This window comes from Zeus faber (genome assembly GCF_960531495.2).
Source record: "Zeus faber genome assembly, chromosome: 5".
Classification (NCBI taxonomy): domain Eukaryota; kingdom Metazoa; phylum Chordata; class Actinopteri; order Zeiformes; family Zeidae; genus Zeus; species Zeus faber.
The window spans coordinates 29,990,795-30,002,402 of record NC_137192.1 but is presented as its reverse complement, the minus strand read 5'-3'; the positions used below and the strand labels follow the sequence as shown (position 1 = coordinate 30,002,402).

The 11,608-nt window shown below is 43.0% G+C and overlaps 1 protein-coding gene across 1 annotated transcript; it reads left to right on the top strand.

The window, feature by feature from the left end:
- The first annotated feature begins 3,201 nt into the window (after positions 1-3,201).
- ddx19b (DEAD-box helicase 19b) lies at positions 3,202-11,147 on the top strand. Its single transcript, XM_079999984.1, has 12 exons — positions 3,202-3,389; positions 3,535-3,574; positions 3,674-3,748; positions 4,083-4,218; positions 4,744-4,836; positions 5,042-5,144; positions 5,402-5,516; positions 7,331-7,508; positions 7,619-7,856; positions 8,914-9,076; positions 9,232-9,423; positions 10,829-11,147. The coding sequence occupies exons 1-12, from the start codon at positions 3,333-3,335 to the stop codon at positions 10,888-10,890; spliced, it is 1,452 nt and encodes a 483-aa protein (XP_079856110.1). The 5' UTR covers positions 3,202-3,332; the 3' UTR covers positions 10,891-11,147.
- The last annotated feature ends 461 nt before the right edge of the window (positions 11,148-11,608 follow it).

The window sequence follows — 11,608 nt, the reverse complement described above, 5'->3', positions numbered from 1 at the left end:
AAAGGTTATATAGAAGGCAGTGTTAAAAACACAATGACATCTGTATGGGAATCTGATGGATCGCCAACATGACAAGTTATCCAGTTTTTAAGGGGACACAAGTGCAACGGGACATTTTCGCAGGGATCAAATAAGTATTGCTAGGAATTTTCGAACGTTTGATTTGTCTTTTTGTAATGCCATTTATATTCACATTGTTAATATCCAAATAAAGAGAAATCCAATTTGTCTAAAAACAATGACGTGCATTCAGAGGCAGAAAGCCCAGCGGTACAGTCATTCATTGTGCATTCATGGAATTTGCTTTCATTGCTTCATGAGGAACACGAGTGACACATTTCTGTAAAGGCAGTCAAACTACGATTCTGATTCTGATTCTGATTGATGGGCTTTTTGACATAAGCATCGCTAAAAAAGGTTTCCTTGTGTGGCAATGCAGAGTCCCTCTCTCTGTCTCCTCAAAAATCTCTGAGGACCTCAAACCTTACTTTTACTCTTTTAGTTGCCATGGATACCTCCGGCGAGGCAGCTGATTGGAGGAAACAATAAACTCAGGCTCTTTCAAGCCTTCGACAATTTTGTCTCCAAACTGACGGTGTACGAGTCTCCCTTTGTACCCCCGCGCACATGCTCCCAGCCTTGCACTCAAGATGCTCCCATGTGTGAACGCAGACATGTTCACGCAGGCAGACACACATGACGCACGCATTCTTTCACTCAGACACATGCACACGCACACGCACGCACGCACACGCACACACACACATTCCGACATGGGAGCAACACTGACCGTCGTGTGACAGCGGAACAGGGATCAGTGTAATCTTCTTCAGCACAATCCAAAGCCACTGTCATCATCTATCTATCTATCCCAGTGGAACAGGGGATAGGTGTGAAATCAATTCTGCATTCAATTAGGAAGCAGTCAGAGGTCCGGCTCCCGGGGTGACCCCCCCCCGGCGCAACTCTGCAGTGTCTAACGGACGACGACTACAGTCAACACCCCCATATGTGGGTTACCGTCTACGATACGGAAAAAACAGCGCCGTCAAACGGTTGCGCCCCCCCCCCCCCTGACTCTGCCAAACAGAAACGGTTGCGCCGATATTTCTCTCGGGCTACGGCCGGTCTTGTGAATGAGCACTCTGGCCCTGGCAGGCTCCACTTCGCCGTGCTGTCACAAAGCGTTGGGTGCCGCTCGGACACAAAGGACCCGTAACACCCGCCAAGAAGCCAACCCACTTTTCCCAAACGCATTGAGAAAAAGACCTTTGTTGTTGGTATCAAAATAGAAGAAAGACTTAACTCTGAGATGCTCCTTGGGTTTCGGGGAAAGGAACTGTTAGTACATTGCCGATGTGGTTTGATGGGTATTCATGCATTGAAGGCTTCACTTCAAAGTTCGGAGATCTGATCGGAAACTACACATGCAGCTTATAAAATGATCAAATACAACGGGAGTATTGTCACCCCAACATGCGGTGCCTATTTTAAAAAAAGCTCAAAATCATATAATCTTGGCGTTTGACGGGGGTTTCTTGTTTCTTTCTTTCCTCCTCTAATTTCTCCCGAGGTGCTGATGTTGATGCTTTATATGTTTCATCTATAAAGGTCATACACGCTGCAGTTGTAGCTCTCAGATGCGCCGGTAACAGAAACAAGGTGTCCAAAAAGCCAATCAGTCGAATCGTCGCGTTCCTGGACCATTCAAACCGGGACTCTTCGATGAAGGCGACGGACCAACACGCATGGCGTCTGGCTTTCCCTGAGCATCGGAGCCATTTACCGCTGGTGCCGCGGGACAACTTTCCCATGTGGCGACGTGGAACAAGTAGCCCGAATCCCTGGGTTGGAGCAAACTCCCAGAAAGCTGCAGGTCTGCTGCAACTCTCACCTCCTTTAGATCAACACTGAAGACTCTTCTGTTTGCCGCTGCCTTTTACCAAAGCAAATATTCATTTCTTGCAATGTACTGTCTCTTTGACTTTTGATTTTATGCATTCTATTCCTTAACTTTATAATGTGTTCTTTCTTTTAGAATGTGCTTCTTTTGCACTATTGTTTCTATGTAAAATATTTTTTTTACTTTATGCATTCTATATCCTTTCATAATGTGTTTCTTTGCACTTTGTCTTCATGCTTTTTATGTTTTATGTAAAGCCCTTTGAATTGCCTTGTTGTAGAACTGTGCTATACAAATAAACATGCCTTGCGTTTAATCTATTAAAATACCACAAAGACATTTCTACTTATCAGCACATGCTCTTAAATGGACCAGTCCAAATCACTCAAAACCAATTTTTATATATCTGCTTTTATGTGATGTGGCACCCATTCCTATCATTTAGTTTTTACTTATTTATGTATATTTTTACCATTTATTTATATTTCTTATTATCATATTGTATCTACTTTTTTGTCTTTTTATCCGCTTTTACAATTTAATGAATTCGTTTATTTACTGTTTATTATTCTTCCTTTGCCTTTTAATTTCAATATTTGAACACTCTGCTTTTATTTCTCTGCCAAAGCACTTTGTAAACCCTGATTTTAAAGGTGCTATATAAATGAAGTTATTGTTATTATAAAGTACTAGAGGTAAAAGTAATTGTCATATCCAGAGCATCCAACCGTACCTGTCCTTCTGCTTTATTCTGCAGATGGGTGCTCATGTATATCCTGATGACAATAAATAAACAAAATAATTAATAGAGTAGGTGGTGTCATAGTCATTTACAAAGAAATAAAAACTGGTTAAAAAATACTGAAGGTGACACAGCGGATTAAAAAGTCAAGATATTTGCCTTGACAACGATGTAGAGCGTTAACATGTCGAGTGATGGGGTAAAAGTCCCAGTTTCACGGTGCATCACTGTATTCCGTCCGATTTGCAGCGACACCGTGTAGTACAAGTCATTTTGGCGTCATCCATAGGCGAAGCACAATAATGCATCTCTTGTGGGATTTTTATTTTGGGGGGGGGGGTATTTTCTTTTTTCCTTTTTGAAGAATAACTGTTTCCCGTTATCTTTAACGCTCACGTCGACATCAAACGGTAATTTAACATCAACCACAGAAGCGACTTATTTGACTTCCGATGACTCGCACGCAACACCCCGACCGCCGGACGGGCGGAACCGTCCTGCGGGCGCACCAAGTTTCCACCCGGACGCCTGACTCCGAGCGGTTACCTAACTGGACCCGACACGCCATCGCGCTCCATAGTTTCTTTAAAGCGTTTTGCCGTCTGCTATCACTTCTTTGCTAGGCTCCCTGGCCGAGTTTCTCCAGTTGCCCAACTCACGCAGAACTACCAGACACCGCTTGACAGAATGGCGACAGATTCCTGGGCTCTGGCTGTGGACGAGCAAGAAGCAGCGGCCGAATCGGTACGCAACTCGCTAATGCTAATGCTATCGATAATGCTAACGCTCGCTAGTTACATGGGTGCTTTGGCCTGGGCTGCTAGCTACCTTGGGGAGCGTGCCGCGTCGCTTCTGAATGTCATAACCCGGTGTGTTTTGCTTTCCGCAGATTGGAAACCTGGAAATTAAGGATAAACCGGCGGAAAATGGTAGGTGTCCCAATGCCGGCTTTGTTATTTAGAGAGGTAAGCAATTCCGCATGATGGAGACGCTGGTTGTTCACAACAGTGATATTTCTCACGTCGCAGGCACTCCTCCAACCACTGCAGCTGCAAAGGATGTGACAGAAGTCAACAACAAGACTGCAGAAGAAGATGATAAAGGTAAACCCGTTGCGTAACACACCACCATGCCATTATACATATATGCAAACTTGAACAACATCCTAATACCCACCCAATTCTATTTTTACAGTGTGAATTGTAAATACAAAGGTTGATTGTTAATGTTTATTGCTAAATATGTGTGTGTGTGTGTGTGTGTATATATATATATATATATATAGATATAGATATAGATATATATATATATATATATATATGTACATTTCTTATTTGCACAATGCCATCATTATTACTTTTATATTTAAGATCAACAGGTTGTTCTGTGGGACAGAGTCAGCTTGACTAACGACAAGCTGTGTTTCTTGTTCCTCAGACGACAAAGCAGCTCAGTCACTACTGAATAAGTTGATCCGCAGTAATCTTGTCAACACCACCAACCAAGTGGAAGTTCTTCAGCGGGATCCCAACTCTCCACTCTATTCTGTAAAGTCCTTTGAAGAACTACGACTGTGAGTACCTTGCCTCAAATTATAATTATTTTTTTTGTTTTAGTTTTTTTTAAGTTCATCCTTTGTTTATCGTTGTTGTGTGGTGCCCCAATGTATCTATGTTTTTAAGGTGTAGGACTGTGTATGCCCCATCCACTGTTGTTGTACATCACTTTGATACAAACCTGCTTTGTTTTGAAAGCGCTATTTAAATAAATTTGAACCTGTAGAGTAAATTTGGTAGCCTTCCATGAGTCATTTTCACATATCTCTTTTATTGATGTTATTTACATTGAAATTTATGAGAACCAATTTTACCAATTTTTTTGGACTTTCTTTTGCTTTGAGATTCTTTCAGTGACTTGGGTTGACCCTCAATGATTGTGAGAATAGGGTTTAGGTTTAAAAATCCCAGACTTTCCTTCTCTGTGATGCCTGCTTGAACTGTAAATATATGAGGATGTTGGTCCTTGAGGTCTGGAAAGAGAAACTACACTAAATGCCATCCCAGTGCCTTCAATTAGTAAAATCCCTATTTCTTCGTAGCAAACCTCAGTTGCTCCAGGGTGTGTACGCCATGGGCTTCAATCGACCCTCAAAAATCCAAGAGACGGCCTTGCCCATGATGTTGGCAGAACCGTAAGTAGAAAATACTCCAATTTAACATTATCTTGGGTCTTCATGGAAACAGCAGCTCATTAGTTTCTCTTTACATCTGATATTGGCAGTTTTAATGATAACTGTATAATTTTCTACCTGTCTAAAATCTCTTCAACCTTTTCGCTTCCAACTGAACTCACCTTCTTTCTGTCCACTTGTTCCCCTCATGCTCTTCTGCCTGTAGTCCACAGAATCTCATTGCCCAGTCGCAGTCGGGTACAGGCAAAACTGCTGCCTTTGTCCTGGCCATGCTCAGCCACGTAGACCCCAACGGCAAATATCCCCAGGTTGGTTTTCTTCTCTCTTGTTGCCGTGATTGTTTCATCTAACAGCCGGGTGTAGACTTTTTTTGATCATCTGGGTGCAGGATGCTTCTTTTTAGACAAAATGTCAAATTTCTAATTGAATGAAATGGTCAAAATTTGAACATATTTGGATTTCTGGCGTACTTTTTTTCTATATCCAGGCTGTGTGAGGAAGATGTGTTTTTGAGAAATCCACCTCTGCCTCACCCTCCAGTGTGTTTGTGCTCCCCCTCCATCAGTGCCTGTGTGTGTCGCCCACCTATGAGCTGGCACTTCAGACTGGCAAGGTGATCGAACAGATGGGGAAACACTACCCAGACGTTAAGCTGGTCTACGCCATCAGAGGCAACAAGCGTAAGGCTGCTCCACTTTCTGCATCCACTTTACTCACACAGACACATAATATCTCAGAGCTAATGGAACTTAAAGGGGCAATAGAAAACCTTTCAACTTTCCCCCCCTAATATTTCCGAGTGGTATTATTGTTTGCGCCGCTGTCGCAAAGTTGTCAACCCTCCCATTTTTCCTTTCTTTCCCGCTGTCCTCTCGTTTTTTTTCCCCTGGGAATTTTAACCTTTCAAAAAAATAAACGCTGGCTCTTCCACCGATCCCCGATCCACTGTGTGATCCGCTGTACATACCTGTTCCGATTCCCGCTCCCCCAAACAAAACCAATAATAACAATGTGTTTTTATTGTTACATTTACTGTAACAAAAGTCCATGGTCTTAAATGAAAACAACATTCAAGATGTTGATGTTCATATAAAATCTTAAAATATTCAATACTCAATTGTTAAGTTAAAGTGCAATATGAGGAACGCATGATGACCTTCAAACAAGGTAGTGAATGAAAATATGTGATTAGATTCGCCCTCAGTAACTGAATTTTATTCCAATAAGTAACCAGTATCGTGTTCAATTTCTCCCGTTTGTAACAAATTACATTTCATGAAAATCGGTTCAGATCAACTACGTTGAGTTACACCATTAACCATTACCCTGTGCACTCAACAGATATTTATTTCAGAATGATAAGTAAAACAAGAAAGTTGTCTATTGCTACTTTAAAGTTCATTTCTTCTCCCACACTCCCAGCAAAACCAATTTTTTACTGTGATGTCTTTTCTTTTCTCTCCAAAACAAATGTGACAATTGCTGTCCTAAAACCTACCATGGCACGTTCAAATTTGAACTCTTTGTTATTCCAAAGCCATAAAGGGACCTTGCTTGTACGGATAGATATATTCTGTGCCTTGTCTTTTTGCCCGTTTTAGTGTTTTCACACAAAACCTTTAGTAATGGGATGTTGCCTTAGAGCAGTTGTCTCTAACGTTTAACACGTCAGTTACGAAAAAATGAATGATAGAAAAAATGCAATAATTGATGCTTTCTTCATATAACCAATGCTCACATCACTAGGAGGATTTGTAACTCTTGGATTTGTTACCCATGTTGTTATTCTCCGCACTCCCTCCTTGTCCAACTGATGTGTAGAGATAAGACAATTTGATGTTTGCACACACTACTCCTTTTAATTGCTAGGTAAAGGCAGGTACCTGTGTTTTGAGAGATCCAGAACACTCCCTTTTCCCCCAGACAGCGCTTCTTTGTTTCTGATACAACAAGATTGTCATGGTAGTGAAAACAGCTTCCAGCTGTGCATGTCTGCTCTGATATAGTTATCTTGTGCACGATAAGATTGTGAGCTGCTTAAACGCCCGAACTAACTACTCATTATTTTTAATGAATACACACCATGTGTTATTGTATGACTGGGGAAACATGAAACTAGGGGCGTAGTCACAAGACAACAGACGAATCATGAAAATAGGGGCGTAGTCACAAGACGACACCCAACTCTTTGTATGTATCAGAACTCCCCCTGGAGAAATGTACGGAGACTCAAGAGACTACTGTATCACTGTTTCAAAGCGTATTGCGCTCCTATTTTGCAAAATACATTTAGTTCTAGCTAACTTAGAAAGGGTCTCAGTTGTTCCCGGTAGTTTATCTCACCGACCACACAGTGCAATTTCCACAACACTACCTTTCACTATGATATCACATTGTCGTCTGATAATAAAAATGAAAATGATTGAATGTTTAGTTTGATGGGGGTATGACCGTGCTTTGTGGTGGCTGACTGGTGTTCCACGTGCTGTGTTAGTGCAGAGGGGCATGCAGCTGCAGGAGCAAATAGTGATCGGCACTCCTGGTACCATGCTGGACTGGTGCATCAAGTTCAAGTTCATAGACCCCAAGAAGATCAAGGTGTTTGTGCTGGACGAGGCCGACGTGATGATCGCCACGCAGGGTCACCAGGACCAGAGCATCCGCATCCAGAGGTCTGAGCACACGCGGTAGAATGAAACCTTGCGGTGTACATCGCACCCTGGTCCTCTTCCCCTCCCATCGTTGGCGTCTGACACCTCTTCCTTCTCCGCTCATCCCCCAGGACGCTGCCCAAGAACTGCCAAATGCTGTTCTTCTCGGCCACCTTCGAGGAGTCTGTGTGGAAGTTTGCCCAACGCATCGTCCCCGACCCTAACATCATCAAACTGAAGCGGGAGGAGGAGACATTGGACACAATCAAACAGTACTACGTTCTGTGTAACAGCAAGGAGGAGAAGTTCCAAGCGCTCTGCAACATCTACGGAGCCATCACCATCGCTCAGGCCATGATCTTCTGCCACGTGAGTCCATGCAGCCTCTCTGATAACGATGTTCTTATTTCCTGGCCCTTTGTATGAGTTGCAGGCGTGACGAACTTTCGAAAACAATCCCGGGGCCAGACCCAGTGTACCGCAGCAGGTGTTTCATTTAGTAGCAGCAAGGGAACGGAAAATAATTATTTTCCAGGTAGTGTGTCGGGTTTCTCACAGATTTCAGTGTTTGAAACCTGAAACCACTGTGCTGCATCCTTCTTAAGTGTCTCGGGATGAAGTTCTATAACATTTCAGTCAACCTACTGCCATAACTGGTTAGAGTATAGAAAATCAGTCACGAGAGGAAGCGTTTACTGGGATGAAACGCCAACAAACTTTGACTGTGGACTATGCCTTCATGGAGCGACAAGGTGCGGTACGTTCACTGTCGTTCAGAGAAGCGGGGTTGCACACATAGCCCTGTGTATTGTGGCACGGGGTCACAGTGGTAGCACTGCTGCCTCACAGCAAGAAGGTCCTGGGTTCGATTCCCGCTTTGGGTGCTGTTGGCACCGCGCTCAGGTGGGTTATCCTCCTGATGACGGCCCTTTCTGTGTGGGGTTTTGCATGTTTTCCGCGTGCTCATATGGGTGTCCTCCAACATAAAAATAAAAAAAGGACCCCAATTATCGCTTAATCACTGACCACGACATGGATCCACCGCGTGGGTTGGTCCCCGGGCGCCGACAAAGTGAGGGCTGACCCTGAAGTGTGTGTGTGTGTGTGTGTGTGTGTGTGTGTGTGTGTGTGTGTGTGTGTGTGTGTGTGTGTGTGTGTGTGTGTGTGTGTGTGTGTGTGTGTGTGTGTGTGTGTGTGTGTTTTAAAGTGTTCCAGATGACGCGTTTTGATTGATTTTTTTTTTTTTTTAATGTAATGCCAGTATAATGGCAACTTTTTTTTTTTTTTTTTTTTTAATAATATGAGAGAATATTTTATCAATATTTCTTCATTGTATCAGTATCAATAGTATTTTTAATACATAATAATTAGTCGCGTTAGCCTGTGAGACCACTAAAAATGACGACTCTTGTTTTGTCGGGCGCAGACCAGGAAAACCGCAGGCTGGCTGGCGGGGGAGCTGTCCAGAGAAGGCCACCAGGTAGCGCTGCTGAGCGGGGAGATGCAGGTGGAGCAGCGGGCAGCTGTGATCGAGCGGTTCAGGGATGGAAAGGAGAAAGTCCTGGTCACCACAAACGTCTGCGCTCGCGGTATAATAATCCCTTTCATCTGGACGCATCTCATAATAATAACTATAACTCAGACAACTCAGGAGTACACATCTCACATACGCAGGTTCTCTTAAATTTTTTTTTAAACTTCCTCTCTCCATGTGGAACTTGTTCCCCGCGTGCCTTGCATGCAGGCATCGACGTCGAGCAAGTTTCCGTGGTGATCAACTTTGACCTGCCGGTGGACAAGGATGGGAATCCGGACAACGAGACGTACCTGCACAGGATCGGTCGCACCGGACGGTTTGGCAAGAGAGGGCTGGCCATCAACATGGTGGACAGCAAGTTCAGCATGAACATCCTCCAGAGGATCCAGGACCATTTTAGTAAGGCCCAAATAAAACACCGTCATACGAGGGCTGCAATTAACAACAACTTGATCATCGATTCATCTGTCCATTATTTCCTCGATTAATCAAATTGTATAAAAACAAAACAAGTTTTATTTCCATCATTGTTTTGGAAAAACAAAAACAAAAAAGGATTCCAAATTGACAATATTCAACCCAAATAACAGACCTTAGCGTATGCTATACAACATGTGCACAAGATATTTGCTAGTTTCTTTTATAACGCGCAAAAAAGAGGTGTTTTTTACGTTGCTTGAACAGACCTGAGCTGTTAAAATAATAACGAAGAAACATAAAACACAAACTAAGCATCAACAGGCTTTGCTACATGGAATAACTTAAACAACAGGCCACGTATTATGGAGGTAATTGTTTCTGCCTCTCCCTCACTATCTCTCACGCTCACTCAATCTCTCTCTCACACACACACACACACACTGGGTACCACTTTCGAGTGGCCTCCTGTCGGTGACAACCATGTATGGGAAGCTGTCTGTGGTGTGCATGGTGTTTTATTCCCTGTCAAGTAGCCACACATGGGGAGTTTTTTTTTTTTTGTTTTTTTTTTTCAGAAATTAGACCGTATGAGAATGCGTAATAGTACGTTTTACTCAATCCATGCCTTGTTGTTTTAGTTAATAACTGCTTATGTGAAGGCCAGTAACCCAAAGGCCTAGTACAGGCAAGAAACTACATGTTTTTATATGCAACACATATGATCCAAACAATGCAGTTTGTCGGAGCGCACTCCTTACGTACAGTACAGTGTCTCCCTCCGACCTAATCTCAGCTCAATTTAGTGTGACTTAGCTGCTGGACTAACGTGAGCTGCACCACCTTCACTCCTCCACTGATGCTAGCCCGCTAGTAAAATGCACTGGCTGTGCAATATCAAAGTAAATTTGGCCTAATAGACCATTCAAGCTGGATCGCGATCAAACACTGTCCGTCAGGTAAACGAGAAGAACCACCTGCTGTGAGGCGAACCATCCCTCACTTCGCAACGCAACACGCCATGGGTCTGAACGTGTTCTTTTATTTCTCGAAGTGACGTGGCCACAGCGTGCAACAACACAGGCCTAACGAATGCATAAGGAAATTTGTTGCCAACAATTTTTTAAATCACATTTTGTCGATGTCATCGATTCGTTGTCGCAGCCCTGCGTCACACTATTGAGTTTTAACGCACGTTAGATCATGTTGCTCATAATGTAAATCAGCAGAGCACGTGGGGCCTTGGTGGTGATTTGTCGTTGTTGTAGTGATCAGTGTACCACTGCACATGTTTGATTTAGTAAGCTGTTTTAACTGTTCCACAAATTGTGGATGGATTTGTTTTCCAGGTGAACTAAACCCTTTTCAACTATCGCCTTCTTTGCAGATAAAAAAATTGAAAAACTAGACACGGATGATCTGGACGAAATTGAGAAGATTTCGAGCTAAAGCGGACGGAAGGACGAAAGGCACCGGTTGAACGCTGCTTCCCCTCCACCCCCAGAGGACTGAATAATCCGACAGTATTTTATGCTTTTATGTTTGTTTTTTTGTTTTTTTTCTTGGTTTTTTTTGGTCGTTACGGAAAAGAGCAAAGCCACAAAAGCAGCGCATGTTTACACGCAGACGTGTCTGCGTTTTTTTAAGTCTCTGGAACATACCCTGTTTCACTCTTTTTACTTTTTCAAATAAAGTCGACAAGCTTAGTGCTGCATATCGTGATTCTGCAAACGCAGGTGTAGTCGGTGGTGTTGCTGTGCACAATTAGGATATACCATGTAAAACCTTCCCTGCGCTCGCTCCAGAGGTGGCGTGACACGAGCTGTTGACGTTCTGAGATTCTAATCTTTTCAAATGCAACAGCCCAAACTGCAGTAGAGCCACAATGTTCTGAGGAAAAACAAAATCAGGAGCACGTTGCTACTGAATGTAAAAGCAGTGTAAGGTTGGGCCTTTTATCCTGTTGTGACTCAACTTAATAGTACAAAGGGTGAATTTGGGTATGGTGTACCAAGTGGTAGTTAAGTCAGACTTTATGTTCAGGTGAGATGGTGATGGTTTAAAGGGTCTATGCAAACTAATCAACCTGTGAAAGTTTTTTTTTTTTGTGTTTTTTTTTTTTTTTTTTTTTTAAATCGGATGTGTTCAGGAACAGAACACATTGAAA

Bases quoted from the DNA above. Each gene is read 5' to 3' on its own strand.
- ddx19b (XM_079999984.1), top strand. From the start codon at position 3,333: ATGGCGACAGATTCCTGGGCTCTGGCTGTGGACGAGCAAGAAGCAGCG. The intron at 3,575-3,673 runs GTAGGTGTCCCA...CTCACGTCGCAG, and splicing joins GGATAAACCGGCGGAAAATG to GCACTCCTCCAACCACTGCA. The intron at 3,749-4,082 runs GTAAACCCGTTG...CTTGTTCCTCAG, and splicing joins TGCAGAAGAAGATGATAAAG to ACGACAAAGCAGCTCAGTCA.